We start from the raw sequence: 24,654 nt of genomic DNA, 5'->3' as shown, positions 1-24,654 counted from the left end.
GCCATAGGCAGTTTATAGGCTTTTATTCGAGGCTTTAGCAGTATGACAGAACAACACATTAAAAAAAAAAACCTTTTGCATTGCGTCCTGATGAATAGGCGGCCATGTTGAGGTTACTGCTCCGTAGCTCTATACACTTGGCTCCTCTTTGTTGTATTGTTTGCTTGTTTGTTTGTTGTTTTATTTTCCTTACCATTATGTAAAAGTAACCTTGGGTTTGAAAAACGCGCTATAGAAATGATTTTTATTTGTATTACTATTGTTATTACTATTATTATTACTGGAACAATTACTGCAGTAGCTAAGGCTAAGCTTGCTGCCATTCATTGCAGGCTGAAACGCTGGAAAACGATGGAAAAGAGGAGCTTTCATTTCTTTCTTTCATTTCTGTGTCTGAGTGAGTAATGCTTGTCTGCAAGGCAAGCCAGCTCTTTACAGACTTCTGGGAAGTCCTTGTGACTCATCTCATGAAACCGTCTATTGTGCTGATGTGGATGCAGAGGAGATTGCGGCGCAGTAAAGTTCACACAGCCTCGCCGGCCGTTGTGCATGCCAACACCGATGCCAACGTAAACTCACGTCGGACACCAAAAATGACCCTATTTTAAAAATCTGCCCTCCAAAAATATGCCCCCGCCACTGCATTCGCCAGAACAGAATATTCATTAAAGTGTCAGGCCCTGCCGACTGCTCGCCCAACAATTTTCAGAGATTTGACAGCGGCCATATAATGTAATATATATTTAAGCGTATAGTGGCTATACAGTATAGTCCCTGGGCCTGTATTTATGGCTGTGGTCTGAGTCAGTGGGTGAAGGGGAGCAGCACAGTCTGGAAGTCCTCCGTGCACAAGTAGGGTCGGAGTAGGATCAAACAGACAGGTTTATGGCTGGAGTGTGTGTGTGTGTGTGTGTGTGTGTGTGTGAGAGAGAGAGAGAGAGAGAGTGTGAGAGTGTGTGTGTTTGTGTGTGTGTGCATGCATGCATGTGCGTGCACATGTGTGTTGGTGTATGTGTGTGTGTGTGTGTGTGTGTGTGTGTGTGTGTGTGTGCACGTGCACGTGTGTGTGTGTGTGTGTGAGAGAGAGAGAGAGAGAGAGTGTGAGAGTGTGTGTGTTTGTGTGTGTGTGCATGCATGCATGTGCGTGCACGTGTGTGTTGGTGTATGTGTGTGTGTGTGTGTGTGTGTGTGTGTGCGCACGTGCACGTGTGTGTGTGTGTGTGTGTGTGTGTGTGTGTGTGTGTGTGTGTGTGAGTGCACTTGCCAGAGGTGGCAGGAGTGTGGGCTCTTAAATGTCACCGAGCTCCATATGCTGCAGCTGCCCTGCAAGAGGCTCCTCCACTGCACCCAGACCAATGAGTTTAACAGGAGGGGTGGAGCCGGCCTGTGAGTCCAGCCTCGGGCTCTCCTGGGGGGGACCCGCACAGTGTGTGCACACGGCACCGATTTATAGCCCTGCCTTAAACCCCAGAGTAAAGATGTGGTCTTGTGGAGGTAACTCTGTGTGTGTCTGTGTGTGTCTGTGTGTGTGTGTGTGTGTGTGTGTGTGTCCATGTCTGTGTGTGTGTGTGTGCATCGTGTTGCATGTGTACTTGCACAAATGCACATGTACATGAATTAGTCAATGTGTGGATGTATTAGTAGGTACTGTAAGTAAGGCTGTGTGTGCGAATAAGGGGCCCAGGCGCTTACACTTTCCCCCATTTTCCACTTGTTTCCATTTTCCACTTTTTTCCCCCATTTTCCACTTCTAATCCTGCTCACAGATGTTCACAAGCTCCGTCTGACCTTATTGTTCCCCGAGTCTCCGTCACCCACACCCACTCTGTCACTCCACCCGAACCCCGCCTCAACCAAAAGCCCCCACAGGACCGTGTGCACCCGCCTCAATACACCCCCCCCCCCCCCCGCCCAAAACCCACACACACACACACACACACACACACACACGCATACACACACACGCATACACACACACACACACACACACTCTGACAACCCTGCCCTCCAGCAATTTGCCTGCAACCAAACTCCGTCTGTCCCATCATAAGCCCTGAGCCGTGGGGCAAGTTCCAGTGCGGAGGAGACTACTGATGAGGAAACAAATCCTAATTATGAACACTCGCCCTTTAGTGCAGATCCTGCCAGTGTCGTTTGGAGGCCTAACTGCGCGCCCGGTCGCTCCACTCTCCTCGGTAATTCGGGGGGGGGGGGGGCATCTCATGATGTGTCTGGTGCTGTGTGTTACAGTTATGGCTACGCTGAAAGGCTACCGCGGGGCGCAGAGGCACTAAAGTCAGTCCCTGGCACATTAAACCTTTCGTACACGTTGTGCGGATGAAACGAGAGAAGATTTGTGAGGTGTGAGGAAGAGAGTGTGGACCAAAGAGTGAGTGGAGCTCGACGGCTGCCTTCCTGCTGACGTGGGATCTGTGTAGTTGCTTTATATGCCAATGGTTACGGCAAGATGGATTGATCTGAGGGCCCGCTTATGGGAAACGTAGCATTCACATCTGATTCTGCGTCTGGGGATTTCGTCCTGACTTGCGTGGGTAAAGACTGCCACCAAGTGGACTGGTGAGGTACTGCCACATCTGTTTCCAGAGAGAGCCATGAGATAAGTGCTCTGCTCTGCGATCTCCACACATGCTCTGGCATCCAACACAAATAAAGACCGGCTCCTCTACAAGAACTGCACTAGAGGAAATGGAGTTACTGGAATACTGCTCCAGATGAGATGGTTTCTCTCTCTCTCTTGCTCTCTCTCTCTGTGTGTGTGTGTGTGTGTGTGTGTGTGTGTGTGTGTGTGTGTGTGTGTGTGTGTGGATGTGTGTGTGAGAGTGAGTGAAAGAGAAAGTACACAGACAGTCCTGAGCTGTTTATTTCCTCTCCTTATGTTCCCTTCCTTTTCTTCCTTTCTCTCTCTCTCTCTCTCTCTCTCTCTCTCTCTCTCTCTCTCTCTCTTTCTCTCTCTCACTCTCTCTCTCTCACTCTCTCTCTCTCTCTCTCGCTCTCTCTCGGTCCCCTTTGCTGTGGTTTCTCAGATCAAAGCCCAAGAGCTTTAGGCCCCAAGAAGAACCCAAGTCACATAATACATTAATACATTCTGTTCTCACAGCTCAGCTCTGTCGTTGAGAGACAGGGACAAACAGAACCGCAGAGCCCATGCACAAGACCGCAGAACTGACACAAGCTCCATAAATCGCCATATGGAACTTAGCATTGACGCTACATGCTTTTTGTACACTCACTGCCTGCCTGGTAGATGCACATACAGTATCTGTCGTTTCCACAGGGAAATTAAATAGGCCCATATGAGGTTGGACATGATGGGTTTCCATGTATTGTGCTTAATCTGGCCATCATTACACCATCACCGTTAAAAGATATATGGCAGAACTCAAAGGAAAGCCACAAAACAGTGACTGTTGTAACATTTGGAACTGAGCGCAGTGTCGCTCTTATTTATAACCTACAAAACAGCATTTTAACAATCTCAGCCCCATTATATTTTCTGCAAGCAAACAATCCTTTGTTTCTCAGGCTTTAAAATGTCAGCAACTTCTCGTAAAGGCTTCAGGATCCCTAGTGTTTTGCAAGGATGGTTTTTCTGTAGGATTGTGATTAATTAGTTTTAGTGTTAGTGTGCGTGTGTGTGTGTGTGTGTGTGTGTGTGTGTGTGTGTACTTATGTAACAAGAAAAATATATGTAAATGCACAAACCTTGACATGCAAATATGGAAATTATATACTGCTATGTAAGTAATACACACAGAATTTCGAGAAAAGTGAAAGAGTCGAAAAAAGAGAGAGAGAGAGAGAGATCTCGCAGCTGCTCAATAAAATTGGTTTAGATGCAGGCCTTGTAGACTGCACGTCCTAGGAGGCCAAGCCACATCTGCAAAACAACTTCCATTTATTTAATGTGACATGGCCTCTTAAGATGATCCCTGGTCCCTCCATTCGATTACTCCACTTCAATCTCTTTTAAACGACAGCCATCTCTTCCTCCTTTCCTCTCTCTGTCTCTGCACATAACAGCCCGTTAAACAGTATTGTCCTAACAGTCGACACAGCATAGAAAAAAAAAAGATTTTTGAGGGGAAGGAAGATGTGTGTGGAACGAAAACAGCGGCTGTACATTTAACCTAAAGCTGACTAGGCAGGACTTGGCGCGGTTTTCCGTCGCCATTTTCCGTGCGAATATCAAATCAGGTTGTTCCCGTCGACTGGTAACAGGTCCTCGGAGAGCTGTATGCAGGAAACTCACACCTGCGTAAACGGCACTCCAGGCGCGGCCGCGGCTCCATAATGGGCGGCTGCTTTTTCCATTTGATAAATTGCGCATATGTTTTTATTAAGCACCATTTAACAAACGCAGTGGCTGGCTTTAACAAAACGATCTCCAAAAGCATGCGGGTGTGTCCACAGTCCTGTGGTGTCTTTTCTTGCTTTCTTTCTTTTTCTTTCTTTCTTCTTTCTGTCTATCTTGGACTTTTGTTTTCTTTCTTTTGTTTTGTTTTCATTTTCTCATGCAAACAATGTGTGTGTGTGTGTGTGTGTGTGTGTGTGTGTGTGTGTGTGTGTGTGCATTTTTACATATTTTTATTTTGTGAAAATATTGATTTATGAAGTAGTCTGCGAAAGAGTGTGAGAGTGTTCACAAGAATAATTAAGGTTGCTCAATAGATTAATTACTTTTCCCCCTTCAGTCATACACACACCCTTTCCCTTACCCTTACCCTAACACCAGTCCTAACCCTAACAAAAAAATGATGCGTTAGCACCTTAAAGCTGTTAAAGATTTTGGAAAAAAAAACCCCTTCTACTGAACAAAAACGGGTAAAACTTTTTATAAGGTCACTTGGTGTCAGATTTAGTTTCAAAGAAAGTCTTTGTCATTTTTACCAGTTGCAAAACTTTACAGGATAAGGCGACCACAAGTTGCGTCAGAAATGTTCCAAATTAGTCCGCACTCATCTCAAAACACCAGATGTGCGATGACAAAAGTGCAAAAACGTAGGTCCCTTCAAACTTAGGTCTCGAATCGCTGTCGAGGGATTCGCAGCGGCCAAAGATTAAGTACTTTTATGAGGTCCACTGACCTTCAGAGAGGAAGGAAGCCTTTGCCGTTGAGTCACAGTGGAGTATGGCGCTGGTCCCTGACCTCACTAGATCGGGAATCGAGTGTCATGCACTAATCAAGTTTTTCCCCCCACGCCGGGTGCAGCTTTGCCGTTAATCATGCTAACGGGAGGCTTCGCTCTCAGCTCTGCTGCCATGAGTGATCTCACGGAGGCTGAGCTACGCCGAGGCCATCCTCCCTCAGGTGTTTCACCCCGGGAAGAAAGAGAGGGGGAGAGAGAGAGGGAGAGAGGGAAAGAGAGGGATAGAGGGAAAGAGGAAGGGATGCATGGAGTAGAGAGAGAATGAGAAAGAGAGAGAGAGGGAGAGAGGGAGTTTGAAAGGGATGAAGGGAGTAGAGAGAGAAAGAGAGAGAGAGGGGGAGGTTGGAAGAGATAGAGGAAGAGAGGAAGGGATGAATGGAGTAGAGAGAGAAAGAGATGGAGAGATGGAGGTTGGAAAGGGATAGAGGAAGAGAGGGAGGGATGAAGGGAGTTGAGAGATAGAGAAAGAGAGAGAGTGCTTGAGGGAAGAAAGGATAGAGGGATGGGAGATGGCAGGGTCGTCAAACAGCACGCTTGAAAGCTTTCGCAGTTTGTACAAATTTGAGGTCATTCTTTCACACAAACATGCACGCGAAGTCATACGTATACACACACACACACACACACACACACACACACACACACACACACACACACACACACACACACAGATTCTCCCAAGCTCTGTTGAGCTCCCTGGTTGTAAAGCCTTGCGCAGCGACTCTGTGAGGTTTGGATCCAGATGTGCTTAATGGCCGAGCTGAGACCAGGAGTCACTCGGAGCGCTCTGTGTAGGCCCAGAGTTTCCTGTGCGGCCTCCGGTGAGGGATTACTGCATCAGAGAGCTCTGTGTGTGTGTGTGTGTGTGTGTGTGTGTGTGTGTCTTTGCATATGCATTTGTATACATACAGTAATACTGCAAATGCATTTGTGCGTGTCTGTGTGTGTGTGTGTGTCTGTGTGTGTGTGTCTATGCATATGTATTTGTATACATAATACTGCACATGCATTGCGTGTGTGTGTGTGTGCTAGTGTGTGCACGTGTGTGTGTTGCATTGTTACCTCATCAGAGCCCACCATCCAAAGGGGCGGTCCCTAGAGTTTCAGCTCAGTCATCACCTGCCATGGATGTGGATATGACGAATAAGCGCGTGTGAGAACAACATCTCACTTACAGTCACGTTGTCTCCACCCACGCACACACACAACACCCTTATATCTGTCGATGGCAGCCAATCCTACAGACACGTAAGCATCACATGTCAACTAACGGATGCACATGAGAGAGGACATGCACATGGAGTGCATTTAATCTGTCATTCTTCAATTAACTGCTTTTATACCTGATGTGTCTTGCCATATACAGATCTGGTTACACTTTACTTGAAGGTAGTGACATGACACTGTCATGAATGTGTCATAAACATCATAAACAAGTCATAAACGTTCCTGACAAAACTCCTCTGTCATTAAGTGTCATTTGGTTTTTATCATGATAAGTTAGGGTTAGGGTTAGGGTCATGGATAGGGTTCATGTGTTCATGACAGTGTCATGGTCTTATGTACATGTAGATACCTTCAAGTAAAGCGTAACCAAAGATCTTTTTCTGTGCGCTGCAGTCTGCCTTATAACCTTGTTCTGTCATTCAGTGAAGTGCAGAAGAGAAATACCACACATGTCTTGAACTCTCCATACATCTCTCTGAACGTCCATTTTCTTTCTTTCTCTCTCTCTCCTTTTCTTCCTCCTTTCCCGAACATGTTTTTCCTCCTTAAATGCTATCAGTGCTGCTATACGCTCCATCCATTCCCTGTCTCCATGCATTTTTCATATTTCGTGGGTGATTTATGCGATGCGGTGCGGTCACCCGTAATCATGTCATCGTGAGGGGGTGATATACGAGCGCGAGAGGGCCTGACCGCGGGGCTGGACCGGCTGCTCCCACCTCCACTTGGAGGGGAAAAGCGTCGGGTCGGCCAGAACCGAGCGCGCTCACAGGCGCCCGAGCCCACTGGGCAGGGGAGCCATCAAACGCTTCATTGAGAAAGCGGGCCGTCGCAGGGGCTATAATGGGGAGGCTGGAGGTGGTGACGGGGAACTGCCCATACCCACCCACTGACACACATGCACACACACACACACACACACACACACACACACACACACACGCACACACGCAAACACACACACACACACACACGCACACACACACGCGCACACACACACACACACACACACACACACACTGTGTGTACACACACACACACACACACACACACACACACACACACACACACACTCACACACACACACACACACACACACACACACACACACACACACACACACACTGTACACACACACACACACACACACACACACACACACACACACACAGTGTACAGTACTGTATACATTCTTGCTCACACCAACAGACACAAATAACAGCCCAATGCTAACACACCCACTCACACACATACATACACACACACACACACACACACACACACACACACACACACACACACACACACACACACACACACACACACACACACACACACACACACACACACACACACACACGCAACAGCACACATTCTTACTCACACATAAACACACAAACAGACACAAATAACCTCAACAGCACTCACACACCCACTCAAACACTCACACGCTCACACACCCACTCAATATACACACATAATCATACTCACACAAAAACAGAGAAACACTCTCTCAGTCATGCACACACACACACACACACACACACACACACACACACACACACACACACACACACACCGACTCATTTGGCCAGGGTGAGTTCCAGACATATTACTCTCTGAGATCCTCCTCGCTGCAGAGGAATTCCACATCGCTGGTTCTGCCGGGATGGAGCTGTTTGGGTTCTCTCCTGAGGCTCTGACTGAGGAGGGACCATGTTGGCAAGCCAGTGTGTGTGTGATGTGTCTTCATGGCAGCCATGCATGAGGCCAAACAGCTCTGTTCCTCTCTCCTCAAATGTACTTCACTTTTCAACCAGCCTATAAGCCAAGGAACTCTACAGTCCAAACGGCCAGGGTGTGGCTATTTTCAATATTTATGCTCTGCACTCTTGTACTACACACACCGACAAGTCTGAAATGATTTATTGGGCACTAAGTATCGCAGTTTGCATACTAAACCACAAGTGACTTTCCCTGTCCAGCAGACTGATAGTAATATGGGCTACAGTGTCTGTTTGTGCTTTTGTGTGGAGGAGGAGAGGTCAGTCTCAGTTGACCCCTGCAAGTCTGTGAACCTTGTACTGAACTCTGTGGGCTGTCGTGAAACTCAGTGTGGAGCAAGAATGAGAGAGTAAGTTCAGCCAGGGTGCTATAGACGAATGCCTCTACTTCACGGTCACTCGGTCAGTCATAGCCTATAGTCTTTGGTCTATTTAAAGAAGCTTGTTTGTTGCTTTGAGCTATGTATGCATTGTTACTTGCTGGCATGGGTAACAATGCAATTTATCATTAGGACTGATTTTAGCTTTTAGAAGTTGAGAAGTTTGTGTTCAGTTTAATTTATTGCCATTTTTTATTGCATTCTTTAGGTGATCGTATCAAAAAGCACATCTGTCTTCCATTAGCTGTGAAATGTAAAGTTTGACAAAGAGAGGAGAAAGAGTTGCATTCAAGTTCTAAAGCTAATTATTCCAGCCTTGGTAATTATGCGTGAGTTGGCGGAACGGAACTGACTGAAAAAAACAAAAAAAAAAAACAATGTTTGTCCTTTGAGTGGCTGCATAATGTGCCCAAGTCACTTTCTGGAAGGCAGGCGACAGACTGAACCACTGACGTCCAACTCAGGTTGAGACTGCAGAGTGACTCACCATGCCCAGAACCTTCTCTCATCTTGCTGTCAATTGTTGTCAATTAAGAAGTTATTCAATTCTTTTTTTTCCTGTCTATTTTTGTTTCTTGTCCTTTTTTGCACTTGCTTAAGTGCTTCACGCTGTACCATTCTCATCCTTATGCAAGAGCAGCGGAAACAAACAGTAGCACAATGTCCCCTGCCCTGCGACTGCACTCATTGTGCTGCCAAAGACCTCGTTTCTCCTTGATTTGAGGCAACAATTTTTAGCAACATCGTCTTTTCATGGTGCCAGACTATCTTGGGGGGCGGGAGGAAATCACATTTAAACATTTTCATTTAGACCCAGGGCTTGGCGGCACCTTGGTAAAGTTCCAGGCAGCGGTGCAAAAAATGGAACATTTTCAGTGCTGTAACGACCGAAGGATTTCCTGTAAATAGCCCAGGAGCTCCTTTTTTTAGCTGAGGAGGAACACTCGAGGCCTTCTGGTCAGTGAGCCGCAGAAGCCCTTGAGGCCCCCGTGAGGTGCCGTGGGAGAGCGGAGGGTTAGGTAAGGACTAGCAGCGCCTGACCGCCAGCAGGGGGGCGAGGTGGGGGGGGGGGGGAACGAGGGAGGAGGAGGAGGAGGAGGAGGAGGAGGATGAAGGAAGGAGGGGAAGAACGGAGGGAATGGAGGGAGGGGAGGACACTCTGATGGAGTGCGTCCTCCCGAAGGACGGTCGGCCATGACTAATGGCTCTCGCAGGAGGTCCCAGTTCCCATCCACGCCGCCCCAGGGAACCAGAAGTTGTGTGTGTGTGTGTGTTTCTGCGGGTTCTCTCTGTTCCATCCCCGGCGTCACTGACCACCACTCACACACCTGGGTAAACACTCAGCAGGCCCGGCCTGCACAGCACAGAGAGGGCTTTTTCGACCGCGACCGAGCCCTCTCACAGCGCTGACCGCTAGGGCCGGCCGCTCCAGCCAGGGCTGCAGTCAGAGCCCCGTTGGCCCCTGGTCAGGGCGAGCAGCAGGCGAGCTTTTCAAGGGGGGGGGGGGGGTTCGTTTAGCTTTCGCAAAGAGGATCTTGGCCTCACACTGAGCCGGATAAAACTGTGCGGCACTGTGGGAATGTGGCTGGAATGCCTGGATTTGAGCCGCTACCTCCTGGGATGTGAGTGCAGGAGTCCATTTCCTGGTGTGTGTGTGTGTGTGTGTGTGTGTGTGTGTGTGTGTGTGTGGAGGTGGGGTGTTCTATGGAAGTGCCTCAGAGGAGTCATTTAGAACACAAACAGACCGGTAAAAGAGAGAGATTGTGCTGAGGCACTCATGCATGAGAAACAGAAGGAGCCTGTACAGTGTTAGTCAGTTTGTGGTTGGAGTGCTCACCTCAATCTCTCTCTCTCTCTCTCTCTCTCTCTCTCGCTGTGGGTGTACATGCATAGAGGGAGAGATGCAGCATATGCCACGTGGCAAACTTTGCCATCTCTGCACTAAACAGCAAGTACTGCCTGGTAACTTGTGCAAAAAAAAAGAGTTGTTATGTGCACTTTCATTATGTTATTGAACTTGTGCAAAAGCCTTTACGACATTGTTGATGATATTGTTTATCAAAAATCAACAACTAATAATGCATAATCCAAAACCACACCAGAGTATGAAAAGTGAACTACCCTGGACTGCAATAAAAGTCACGGCAGGGTTGAGATAAAGCATTCATCAGCTTACGAAACAGACTGCAACACAAGAAAAGAACAAATCAGATAGAGAGACCAAAGAGAGTGCTATCAGCCGAGCCTGAAGCCTCGGAACCAGAGTGATAATTAGACAAGCTTAATCAGCCTGTGTTAATTAGTCAGTGGTGATCAGTGCATCGGAGTGAGCTTTTCACACTAAGCTGGCAGTGGGAGAGGAGAGCAGTGGGAGAGCACTAATCGGCCCAGATATGCACCAGCATGTCCCCATACGGCTCAGATGCAATCTTGCATGAATCAAGGCACAAGCAGGAACTGATAACCCCTCGCTTGATTGCCATCTTGATACATTTCCTCGCCTGGTAATTAATGTGTGGGCAATGGGCATGTATCCATATGTAGGTCAGTAGTCTTTACTCATGCTAGATGCAAGTTCATATTCAAGCACCCGTATAGTAGCCTTTGTGTTCTTTTCATCTATCCGTCCACTGTCAATCCCACGCACGCACGCACGCACGCACGCACGCACGCACGCACGCACGCACGCACACACGCACACACACACACAAACACACAAACACACACACAGACGAATCTCCAGCTCACTTTGGCAACGAGAACACACTCAAGTACCCACCCAGTTCTGATCTCAGACGTATGCGCATATGCACGCACACACACACACACACACACACACACACACACACACACACACACACACACACACACACACACACACACACAAACTCACACTGTTTCCAACCCATTATTCTCAGATAGACATGACTTCTAATCCATCCACAAATCAACAGTGCCATCTAGTGGAGCGCAATGGACTCTTTGGTTCTTTTGGGAACATAGCCAAGTCTGTGAGTGATTATGCATCTAACCATATTGCCATATATTAACATGTGATTAAGCTCATCATCAAATTATACCACTTATTTTAATGCACATTGATTTCTGTTCACTGGGTGCCAGAGAGCAAACTAATGATCCACAGATGTTGGATGTAGTTACTTGAGACGAGTAATTCAATCAAATGTTGTGTGAGAGGAATTAGGGATGTTGTTGCGGAGAACGCTTATTGCCTAAATTCAAAGCATCCCTACTTGGATTTTGAAGGAAACTCTGATGTGTTTGCATGCTGGATGTGGAGAGTAATTCCTCACAAATCACTTCTCAGCGTACGTGCAAACTGTTCATGGGGAGTAGTCTCCTCATACTCATACTCGTTTGAGTAAAATAATTACTCATAAAATCGCTTGTTAACTCATTTAGAAACCAATCATGGGATTTGGTAGAAACATCAACCAGTAACCCCACGACACAGTCCCAGTCTGTAGTGCCAGTTGTACAGCACTTCAGTCAGAAATAAAATTAAAAAAATAAAATAAAATCCACTAATAACACGGGCTGTCATAAGTCCAGACCATTGGACATGTCACCATGGTGAAGTAACTAAATTTAACCTTCAGACCTAGTTCTTTGAGGACACTCCACGGGCTGCAGCTGTCTTTTCTTCTGAGAAAATTATAAGAAGTTATGAATACATAATGTGCCTGCATGTACTGGTCTCTGTTGCTGTGTAATTTTCCCGTCTGCCTCTGCCTCGAGGTCGGCCATAATTGCGGTATCTCACAGGGCTCTGGCTCTGGCTCGAGAGGGCTTGGCAACCGTACTGTAGCGCGCTGTTTTGATTTGACTCTTTATTTGGTCAGTCACTCACACAGGCCTTCTGTGTAAACAACAAATCTAGTGTGCGGCTATAGCATGAAGAGTGTGAGAAACTGTAAAGCCAGCGCTGGAAACTCACAGGACTAAAGAGACTAAAGACTAAAGACGAAGGACTTCTGTAACAGTCGGCAATACCGTAATTTCCTGACTATTAGCCGCGGCTTATACATTGATTTTGCAAAATGTGTTCAGCTATGAGGTTAATACAGAGGGGCAGTTAATGTGGTATTAATATGGTTTTGTTTCTTTTAACTTGCATAAAATACTGTCCTGCGGCTTATACACAATGCAGCTTATATGCGGGAAATTACTGTAGAAGCAGATCTGGCCCTCATCTGTAACAGTCAAGCCAAAGCCGTGCTAAAATCAGGTGTTGAGTGGGAGCACCGTGCTGCGTGTTCTCGACAATGTATTTCGCACCTGAAAATTAAATCCATGCTCCCCTGTGTGTGATACTATGCAGATACTATTCCACATGTTGAATTTCCCAAATACCATAAGCACTCCCAGCCATGTCCAACACATTAACCTTCACATTAGCCTTTTTTGGCCTCGGACGGTAGATCATTCATCACCAGAAATGAATAAGACATGGTGAGGACAGAGCTGTTTTCTCAGTTATGCACTCAGCCATAAGCAGTTATGAGTTTTTAAAATTCAGTTGTTGTGTTACAGTGACCTCTAGAGGCCAAAGTGAAAGTTGACAAAGGTTTATATTTTGTAATCTATACAAGTATGTTTAAACAAAAACATAGCAAAAACTGTTGTTTAAAAACTAGATTTATTACTGTAATAGAGTTCCATCATAATTATTGAAACAAAGGCACAATAATAAACAAAACCAAATGTCATAATTATGAAATCAACAGCATCTTTCCTGATGTACTGAAAACAAAACAGTACACAGTAGTCTTGCATCATAAACTGATAATACATAGACTATTATGAACTCATTAACTGCAGAAACACAAAACTGTAGCTAATCATATAACTCAACCCAGTTGTTTTCCTAGCTCCATGACCTATTTGGTTGAGAGATCCATCACGATATATCAATATCAGCAAAAACTATTTACCTATAATCAAACAATTCATGAATCAAATGGTAAGCCAGGTCTTACACAAGACATGAAAGAAAGCGATGACCTAACCAAGTAACATGTGTCAAGTAACTCAAATAAGTAGCACCTGTGAATAAAAACCGTTGTGCCATTTCAACAAAACTCAATCTGAGGTTATGCACCATTATGTTACTGAGAGAAAACGACGGACAGATTTATTATCAATACATACAAATTGCTATTTGATTATAACACCCATACTATATCCGATTTCAGAAAAGTGCTACCGTGCAGGTTTTACTTTTTAAAAAAAACCCTATAAAATTGACCGTAAAATACAATTTGAAGCACCATTCCTTGAGATTAATACTGTGAATAAACTACACACACAACAGATTAAAATTATAAAAACATGCAAGCACCCTAATAATCTATAGCACCCTGAAAGGTTTGTTATGAAATGCACCTCATCATACTGTAGATACAGTACATTATACATTAAGGTACTTTTCACTAAACAATCACGATAATTAGTACAGCATTTGGTTTGGTCAGATTTCTCACAAAAAAATCTTACTCTACAAATCTAAACTATAAAACACACACAAGATGACACACACGGGCTGAATGCAGATTTCTTTAGTCACTTCAACAAAATGATAATTTTTACTGTAAGTCTGTGTCAAGGGAAAGGCCAGGAGCTGGAGATCAAGTCCAGGTTTTACAGGCGACTGATGGTAAGACGTTCAGGCGAGAGACTACGGTTGAGGCTAGACTAGAGAGAGAGAGAGAAAGAGACAGAGAAAGAGAGAGAGAAAGAGAGTGCAATAGAGAGAGATGGACAGTCAGTTTAAGTATATTCCTCTAAAATATCTCAATGGATGATCCACAGAGACATAAATGGCTGTGATGCGCAATGCTGCTAACTATAGTCTGGCCTAATCTATGTCTAATGTAAACCCATTACAGGACGGATGATTGGCATGACAAAAGTTCAGTACTCACCCTCATCCCCCGAGAGGATTGCATAGGTGTAGCAATGAGGCAGAAAAAAGAGCTTAGCCAATGGTACACACATTTCACTAAGGTCTTCAATGTCTTTTCAGTTCATGTAGGCTACTGTAACTCTTTAATGGGCTTGTTAGAAAGAATCGCACCATAAACACAGGGCAAAATGAAGATATACGGCTTTTAAATATATAGTTCTGTATGCCCTGACTCATAGCTGTCACTGTCCACGTCACAGCACCGAGTGCTGAGGTCATAGAGCTCTCAGTCGTCATAGAAACTTACAAGCGTGCGAGTGGGGCTTCCGGAACGAGAGCGCACGGGACTAGAGCTCCTGCTTCTGCTCCTCCACTTTACCAGAGACCATAGAACACAGAACACAGACAAACACAGAACACAGAACATAGACGAAGAACATAGAACATAGAATGTTGGGGAGAAGAACACATAACATAGAACACAGAAGTTAGTTCCACCTGCACTGATCTTTCTCTTAATACTGACTGACAGGGCAGGAGCTTCCATTTCGGAACAGCAAATATCAAATCTCACATTGTGTCATTTCTGCAAATTACTTGTATCCTCTGATGGGTAAAAATGGAGTAAAAAAAGCTGCAGAAAGTGGTTGGCTTCATGACTATTAGGATGGCATGAAATTCTACTTGCTGAATCCTAACTTCTCTGTTCGCTCTGCCTTTATATATAACTCTGACTGCCTGCTGCCAACCGTTACCGAAGCTGACTTTACCAGAGCGCCTCTGCGGGTAACGGCCTCCCCCTTCACGATGATGACGTCGTCCTCCACCAGGGCTGGCCACACGTGGTACACCACCAGGGGAGCGGTGAACTCCGAGTCATAACTACGCCGATACCTGAGATAGGAGGAGGGAGGAGGGGGGAGGGGGGAGGGAGGGGTCACTCTTATCTGCTCCTGGTTTATTGCGCTTAATTACTCATCTGATGAGTGGATATCTAAGGCATGTCCAAAAATGGGTGGGGGCTGGGTGTGTGTGTATGTGGACTACGAGTGGGTGTGTGTATGAGTCTGTGTATTTGTGTAAACCTGTCCACATGGAGACAGTGTCTGTATGTGTGCATGTGTGCATGTGTGTGTGTGTGTGTGTGTGTGTGTGTGTGTGTGTGTTCGGTCCCTCTCACTTGATATCATTGTATGTGTGTGTGTGTGTGTGTGTGTGTGTGTGTGTGTGTGTGTGTGTGTCCAGTCCCTCTCACTTGATGTCATTGTATGTGTGTGTGTGTCCCTCTCACTTGATGTCATTGTATGTGTGTGTGTGTGTCCCTCTCACTTGATGTCATTGTATGTGTGTGTGTGTCCCTCTCACTTAATGTCATTGTATGTGTGTGTGTGTCCCTCTCACTTGATGTCATTGTATGTGTGTGTGTGTCCCTCTCACTTGATGTCATTGTATGTGTGTGTGTGTCCCTCTCACTTAATGTCATTGTATGTGTGTGTGTGTCCCTCTCACTTGATGTCATTGTATGTGTGTGTGTGTCCCTCTCACTTGATGTCATTGTACAGCTCTCCGTCCGTGCTGAAGGCCAGGTCCAGCGGTGGGTCCAGCGTCTGCATGGCGAAGGCGATCCTGCACGTCTCCCTGGTGAAGCTGCTGATCAGCACAAAGTCCACCTCCGCAGGGAAGGAGATGCGCGGGTTCACATTCATAGCGTTGATCACGTCCTGCACAAGCACATAAACACAGCAGCTCAGTACAGGAGTTGCCTAAAGTAGGCCTAGTAGTAGCGTAATTTCCCGACTATTAGCCGCAGCTTATACATTGATTTTGCAAAATGTCTTCTGCTATGAGGTTAATACAAGAGGGCAGTTAATATGGTGTTAATATGGTTTTGTTTCTTTTAACTTGCATAAAACACTGTCCTGCGGCTTACACAATGCGGCTTATATGCAGGAAATTCAAATTACTGTAGCCACTTTTTCAGTTTAGACATACTGTAAACAAGTGTGTTTCACATGGCACAGACCACCTTTGACCATTTGAGGTACACGGAAGGTATTTTTGGTTGTAGTAAGAATAAATCACTCTCTTCGACGCAACAGGAACAAAAACATTTAAAGCTGTGCAAACAACTTGAGTATCTGCACGTTAAGTTTTGTACTGTAAAGGAGTCATGCCATTTAATTGTTCTTTTTTAACATGAAATTAGATACTGTTGTAAAGTCTGCAAGATGTTTTTAATGAAAAAATGTGATTTTTTATAATTACTTTAAAAAGTGGGTTCCTGCAGCATAGCCCTTTTATAATTTTGCACTACTCAAGAGTGTCCAGGAGAATCAGAGGAGGATAACACTTACATTTACACTGGCTTGGACGTCATAGAGGTCAAGGTTTCGGACGATGTAATCCATCACTGCATCTTCAAGGGTCTCTGGACCAAAGTGGGAAGGACCCAGAGTCTTCCGTACGCGCAGCTTAAACTGCCTGAATGCCAGCTTAGCGGCCTGAAATGACTCCTGTAATAACAATGCAAAGGTCAGTCGGCACTGGAGTATAAACATGCTATCTGGGCATGGTAGGTCACTGTAAGGTCATATACTACAGGCCCGTGGCAAGTCCAGGACAGTGAGTGTCATGTTAACCAAATGATTCCAATCTGTTATGTTTGCACAGAGCAAACACTGTTTACTAAAGCAATCCATGTTCACACACCAACACCATACATGAATGGCAACCATGGTGAGTTTAAGCTGCAAACACACACATCATTCACGCCTCTGTCTAACCCACAGGCCTTCTATGTCACCACCAGTGACTTCATATACTCTCAGTTGTCTAACAAATTTCAAATTGTCCACGTGGCGTTCAAAGACGACTCTTTAGTGTCCGGAACCTTCAATCCCTCTCTAAAACACTCCATCATTCTGACATTCGCAGCACATTATCGTACCACGGCCGCGATGAAGATGATCCTCTGGACGGTCTCCAGGTCGTCGATGTAGCGGCGCAGCAGGCTCTGGGCCTCCAGGCGCTCGGTGGCGTACAGGTCGCTGAAGCGCGACACCAGCCGGGCGTGGCGGGCCGAGTTGGTGAGCTGGGCGCGCGTGGGGGACTCGCTCCTCAGCGGGCTGCTGGCACGGCTGCGGCGCGGGAGAGGGCTCGGGGAACGACTCCGTACCAGCCTAGGGGCACGGACAGAGTGATATAGAGAGGCACAGAAAAGGAAGAAAAAGAAAAAAAATTATGAATGAATTAAAAAATGAATGGATTAATGAATGAATGAATGAATGAATGAATGAATTAATGAATGAATGAATGAATTAATTAATTAATTAATTAATAAAGGAAGGAAGGTCAACCCAAAACTGAGGGTGCCAAACTTAGTAGTAGACTAGTTATAGTTATAGATACAGCTGTTAGTTGATATGAGTGTGTGTGTGTGTGTGTGTGTGTGTGTATGTGTGTGTGTGTGTGTGTGTGTGTGTGTGTGTCGGAGGGGTGGGTTGGGGGTATATGAGTGTGTGAAACGACTCACCTCTCCTGCAGCACTGTCTTCTCGGCCGTCAGGATGGACACCTCATCTCTCAGCATGCGCACTTGTCTCTCGTAGTCATCAAACACGTCCAGTTTCCTCTTGTACAGCTCTACCTGATCCTGAGCTGAACGCAACCTTACACACACCACGTGCGCACACACACACACACACACAGAGAGAGAGAGAGAGAGACAGATACACACACACACACACACACACACACACACACACACACACACACACACACAGAGAAACCCCAACATAAATACTCACACATGTGCACGCACAGGCATAAACGCTCACACATGCAAGCTATTACAGTGTAAACCACTCAAACAAAAGTATCTCCTGAATGCACATCATGAACAATGATCACAGACATCAGGCACACACATTCACACAACGTAAGCAGTGCCATCATCATACACCTATACATTCACACATCAGTGGTGCCATGATACACCTATACGTAAGGGATAACGGCCGACGAGGTGACCGGTTCGATGGAAATAATGGCTAGGTGGAGGTCTAGAACTCCGGCGCCGTGCCATTATTTCCATCGAACCGGTCGACCTCGAAGGCCGTTATCCCGCTTATCTCCCGTTTGTATTCATAACCTGTATATTTAGAACATAGTTTTATTCCACCGTTGCGTCCGTTAACATCGCTAAAACTGTCTTGACTGTGGGACTACTTTTCCACCACATATCAACTTTCTACTTGCAGGACAAAACTGCCGTTACTAGTTCTAAATGGATGGTTGCTATGGCCAAAAGCCAGTCGTTAGTTCTAAATGGCTGGTTGCTACGGCCAAAAGCCAGTCGTTGGTTCTATCTCTCCCGTTGTCAAGCGGGCATATCCCAGGATTCTGATTAACTTTATCTTTGAAAGATCGCTACTTTTATAGCCTAAATGGCATCCAACTAGCTACAATCCACCTCCGTCATATGCTACAATGTTACTATGGTTCTGCACGTCTGTATTTCAGCTTGGATGCAACGTGACAGTTCATTTAAACTTCGCAACGAGTTTGGCGAATTAATATTCAAGTGTGATACGGGAACTACTTCAAAGGTAGCCGGTTATACGAAGTTAATGGCCACCCCATCAGCCAATCAGAGAAGAGAATTCCATTGTTGAGGGAGATAAGTACCAATACACAACATCAGCAGTGACATACATACACCCATATATCCAAACACATCTTATTCTCCTGCAGACTCACTCTGCTCTCAGCTGCAGGATTTCGTCCTCGGTGGCAAGCAGGGTGGTGGCCGATTTGTTCTTGGTGTCGTCCAGTGCCAGCTGGGCATCAACGAGGCTGCAAGGGCAGAGAACCTGCTTATTCTACTGGCCTATATTACTTTAGTGTGCCACAACATGGAGTTAGACTGTAAGATATAATACAAGATAATAATACTATAATACTGTAAGATATAAGAATTCTTACTCAGTGTGCATATTTCTGGTTTGATAAATTGTAGAATTCACCTTTTTCAATTTTTATTAATTTAGCAGACACTGTTACATATGTCAACTAAGTTATATTACAAGGAATCAGATAGATAGATAGATATTTTATTGATCCCCAAGTAGGGTTGCAAAATTCCGGGAATTTTCAAAGTTGGAAACTTTCCATGGGAATTAACGGGAATATACGGGAATTAACGGGAATAAATGGGAATTAATGGGAATAAACTGGAAATATTGTATCTGGCAAGTTAGTATATAACAGAGACCTTAATGTAGTTGGAAAAAACCCATCTTTCAGCATAATGTTAGATTTAATGCAAATTCAGTTGAATTTCTACCCTGCACACAGGTCAATTACATGCACACAACAATCAACATAGGCTACTAGACATATAGGAAACCTAATTTTCCCGGTGAAAACGTCATTGCAAACGTTATCTCATGTGGGAATAACTGGTGCGAAAATGGGGGAAGTTTGCGACAGAGTCGCCCAGTTCTTGGCGTGTCATCACTGTTGTCCTCATGTAAATGGGAGAACGTAATTTTGCATAAGCTCTAATGGGATGGTTAATAATCATATGGTCATATTACTGGTCTGATTTAGCTTGGCACTTTTAAAATAATCACAATCTGTGAGGTTTGGGGTCATACATGTATGTAATATCAGCATTTTTTGGCCAACCGAGGATTAAAATAAATTCATTAAACATTTTTGTAACAAGTCGAGTTAGTCAGTGTTCAAAATTCCCGTAAATTCCCATTAATTCCCTAATTTCCTGTAATTCCATAAAAGTTTCCAATTTTGAATATTTCCAAAATTCCCCAGCTTAACTTCCCATGGGAAATTTCCAAAAAGTTTCCGGAAATTTACCGGAAATTTTCCGCCCCTTTGCAACCCTATCCCCAAGGGGAAATTCAAGGTCCCAGCAGCTTAAGACACCACACACAACATACAATACAATGTAAACAGGAAAATACAAAGCAAATCAACAAATCAATCATATTGTCCCTGGAGTAACTTGGGGTTAACAAGGCCATAACGGCTACTACTGCTTCAGTTTTCGGCTTTGACCGTTGCCTAGCCCAGCTCCTTAACCACTACAATATCATCTAGAAGAAATTCTTATCAGCTAATTGCAAGAGCTAATTACAGATCAATTATAAAAAGAAGTGTCTTTTCCCATTTAGATATCATACTCTGGTTTGGTACATCTGATGGGATTTATAGTGTACAGTTCTGCGTAACAGCATTGTGTCAGCGCTTGTGCTAACACAGAGGAGGACGTGCTACTGACCTCTGTTTGACGGAGTCCAGCTGGATACGGGAGGAGCACAACTCTGTCTCCATCTTCAGCCTGTCACTCTCGTGGGAAGCGGTCAGCTCATGGATCTTCCTGTCCTTCTCCAGAGAGTCCTGATGAGACACACACACACACACACACACACACACACACATACACACATACACACATACACACACACACAAAACCTGATGGTCAGTTCACAGCATTTGCCCCTTAATTATTTATCGTTTAATAATGTAGGCTAAAATTCTGGCTATGTGGTGAATGTCACATTATTGTTTACTTTCATTCCAACATCCGAATGGCCATGGAGAATAGCCTGGTAACACCAGACCACTTCTCAAATCTCATTGCTAACAAGTTCATCGGGGTTCTCCCAGGCTACATGGAGGATGTTCTGATAAAAAAATTAACTTCAAGATGGTCTATCGCATCATTGCATTTAAAGAATCACTTCAAATGTGCTTAAAAGTAAGGAACACTTAATGTTCATATTCATATAAAAATATGAACACTCAAGTAAAGTACCGATACTAAAAAAATCATACTTAAGTGCAGTAATCAAGTAAATGTACTTACTTACTGTCCACCCCTGCACATACTGTACACAAACACACACACACACACACACACACACACACACACACACACACACACACACACACACACACACACACACACGCACACACACACACACACACACTTACCTGAATGAGGTTAAGGCTGGTATCTGGGGAGACGGAGGAGGATGCCATGGTAAAACAGGTGCCAAGCCAAGGCAGCAACCGTGTTTTGAGGGTTTCCACGCCTGCATAATGCCCACCTGTAAAAGGCAACATGATTTTCGTCATCAGAGGAGCACCTTACAGCAAAACCAAGCACTTTAAAAATCTTTATTTCCCATCAGAGGACCACCTTATAGCAAAACCAAGCACTGTGAACCCTTTATTTCCCAGCCAGTTTAACAGAATAAACACGCCGATTCTATTTCATAATTTTGGTCATCAGAGGAGCATGTTACAGCAAAATTATGCACTTTAAAACCTTTATTTCCCAGTCCGTTTTAACAGAATAAACACACCGATTCTGTTTCAGATGGGTAGTGTGAAGTCTAACACAATCTTCTTACTCCTCTTCAAACAACTGAATAGGCACTCATTAGCCCTTAATGCAAGACAAATCTGCGCACACAGAATACTTTAACTGGTAAATTTACTCTAAAGATATTGCCTCGTGAAACAGCAGAGTGAAGTAAGACGGTACACCAATTATTATAACTAACTTATAACTTGTAAATCGAACTTGCCAGTGGAATCAGATCAAACTTTTTTGAGTAAAATACATGGTAAAAGAAAACCTTCTACACCCAGTGTATTTACGTGTGTTTTGAGCTATATAATAACTATTACTAACACTGAAAAAAATGTCTCTGCCTGTAAAACATGTCTTATTTTAGTGTGTATGTAGTTACAATACAAAACATTTACTTAAGTAAGGGGTCTTATCTAACACTCCAACGGGGAAGGTAACCAGGTAACCAAGTTAGTAACAATGATTTATGGGTCACTGATGGTCTTTTAAGGTCATCATAAAACATAGGGCTATTGAGAGGACATGGATAGCAATAAAAAGGTCAGGAAACATGACTATGCCAGTACAGTAGGCCCTACACTACAATAGACAACTTATCTACAGGAGGAAGATCAATGTAAACAGAGTCACTCCTTTTGTCTAAGAAACGTGCTGGAAGGAACATGCAGAGAGAGCATATGTATTGTGTAGAACTTCTGACAGTACCCTCTCTTGCAGTTTGGTTGAGTATTGAGAAGAGTTGGCCTTGGATTTTGGAAGTGAGTTCCACCAGCTCACAGCAACGGTTCAGGTTTTGGTCACATGAGATCACCTAAAAGAATGAAGACGTTGATTGAAGTTGGCTTTCTTGACTGACATCTTATCATGACATGTACTGGATTGAGCAACCTGCTGTTTGTGGTAGATATGTAGGCTAGACTAGGCCTACATGTGCAAAGTATAGAATGCACCATCAGCGGCATGACAGGTGCCTGACTAATAGCATATTCACGTTATGTGGTGTAAAATGTGATGAAATATGAGTTGCCGCAGAGATAGAACATTTTGTTTGTTTTAATAAGAAAACTCACAACTAGACTATAACTTTCAAATTGCCCCGCTCAATGGGGGCGTGCCTTGTGCACAGCACTACATCCCCAGGACAGCCTTGAATGACTGAGTGGTCGCCTTGACAACCGGCGTCCGTAGTAACCAAACTTTGTTAAATCAATGTCATAAAACAAGCGAACTCGAATGAATTGTTACAATGTATTGCAACAATTGTTGGCACTGTGTTCCATATTCTGGATTCTGTGCGGTAACTTAATGGATACAAGCCGACGGAACCATAGATATCCTATTATACAGCTGGACGTAATGCATAAACTAAATAGTTTCAATCAGAAATGTTGGTCATTTTATTTGGCTGAGCACCTTAGATGTAAAAAACTTCATACTGAAAGTCTGAGACAGCCATCCTGTACCAGTAAAGTTAAATTAATATGGGCAAGCGCAGGACTATATCGGATAGCCTCCGCTGATTTAAGCAAGAGCATGCGTAAATAATTTATGTTTTCGCCGACTTACATGATAGTCTTTGTACCACGACTCTAATTTCTGTTGCAGAAGGCTGAAGGATGATGAGTTCACCAGCCTCCGTAGACTGTCTGCCATGTCCGTTTTATTGACTCCTAATCCAACGAAATGTTTCCTGATCGTCCCACCTCGCTGCAACAGGCCTTTGTTAATCCGGCGCGAGTGCGCCCCTGACAAGCGCGCGCTCTGTATTTATAGGCTACACGTCGTAAAATAAGAAAAGAGAAAAAGTTCCTGCCCTTGACGTTCTTTCGATGCTAGGGACGCTGTGCCCCATCAGTTGTAGCAACGCCGACGTTTAATGCCCGAGACCAGAGCACAATATATTGTGAAAAGCTCACTCTGCACGCCGCAGGTTCTTGGCCCCATTGTGACCGTTTACCTGAGACAGCTCAGGTGCTGACGATGTCTCTGTGAGGTAAACGAGACTGTTGACATGTCATACTGGGACACACACGACGTTACACATACAGTAGGTGTTCGGTGTCAATGGATGACGACCCTGTGATGGAATTGTGCCCTAATTAGTTGCTCATGTTTATTTCATATTTCAAGAAATAAAATGAAAAACACCAAATGAAACGTATAGCCGACTTCTATTTAGGTCTAAACTAGGTCTAAACATCACATGAACTATATTCACTATAAAGCAGCATCTGCTTACTGCTCTGTGGTTTAGATTACAATAATTGGTTTTCTGCAGTGGAACAATTACCATGGATTGCAATTATGTTGGTGAAGTAGAATACGCAAAGAAAATGTATGACAACTGTGCGCAAATTGTCCATCGCTCTTTCCGATAAAATAAGTCTTGTTTGTTAAAACAAATGAGATTTTTTTTCAGATGGAATATATTGATTGCCCACCCTGGTGGTTGACGGAGTACAGGACGTTTGTATCAATGGACATCCTTTATTTGGAATTTCCTTTTTTGGAGCCTCATTGTAATATCCCGGCTGGCTCATTTTAGAAGGGAATGGACCATTTTTCATTGTGGAAACTGCATTCTTTTAGTCAATTCCGCTCATTGTTAAATGATTTCTGTAATTTCACATACTCTTCGTAATGTAAAGGTTTACAACTCCACTGTTCGAATACCATACTATCACTGACGTTGAACTTGGTCACAGTATAATAGCCTGCGCTTTGGTGAAATGGTTCCTTCCGAAAGCTATTCTAAGCTGTCAAACGCT

At 44.5% G+C, this 24,654-nt stretch overlaps 1 protein-coding gene across 2 annotated transcripts; it reads right to left on the bottom strand.

The window, feature by feature from the left end:
- Positions 1–14,123: 14,123 nt before the first annotated feature.
- spata18 (spermatogenesis associated 18) lies at positions 14,124–23,758 on the bottom strand. 2 transcript variants are annotated; one of them, XM_062556220.1, is made up of 12 exons: positions 23,453–23,758; positions 22,592–22,697; positions 21,502–21,617; positions 20,786–20,904; positions 19,243–19,338; positions 18,018–18,152; positions 17,433–17,664; positions 16,840–16,998; positions 16,031–16,206; positions 15,241–15,379; positions 14,793–14,858; positions 14,124–14,274 (listed from the first exon to the last, which is right to left on the bottom strand). In XM_062556220.1, exons 1-12 carry the CDS (start codon positions 23,537–23,539, stop codon positions 14,221–14,223), a joined length of 1,485 nt encoding a protein of 494 aa, XP_062412204.1. In that variant the 5' UTR covers positions 23,540–23,758; the 3' UTR covers positions 14,124–14,220. The 2 variants fall into 2 exon arrangements, with proteins under 2 accessions (XP_062412204.1, XP_062412205.1); XM_062556221.1 differs by having other exon boundaries at positions 15,256–15,379.
- Positions 23,759–24,654: the final 896 nt, after the last annotated feature.

This window comes from Sardina pilchardus, chromosome 15 (assembly GCF_963854185.1).
Source record: "Sardina pilchardus chromosome 15, fSarPil1.1, whole genome shotgun sequence".
NCBI classification, from domain to species: domain Eukaryota; kingdom Metazoa; phylum Chordata; class Actinopteri; order Clupeiformes; family Clupeidae; genus Sardina; species Sardina pilchardus.
The sequence above is the reverse complement of the archived record's forward strand: the minus strand, read 5'-3'. Positions and strand labels throughout refer to the sequence as shown.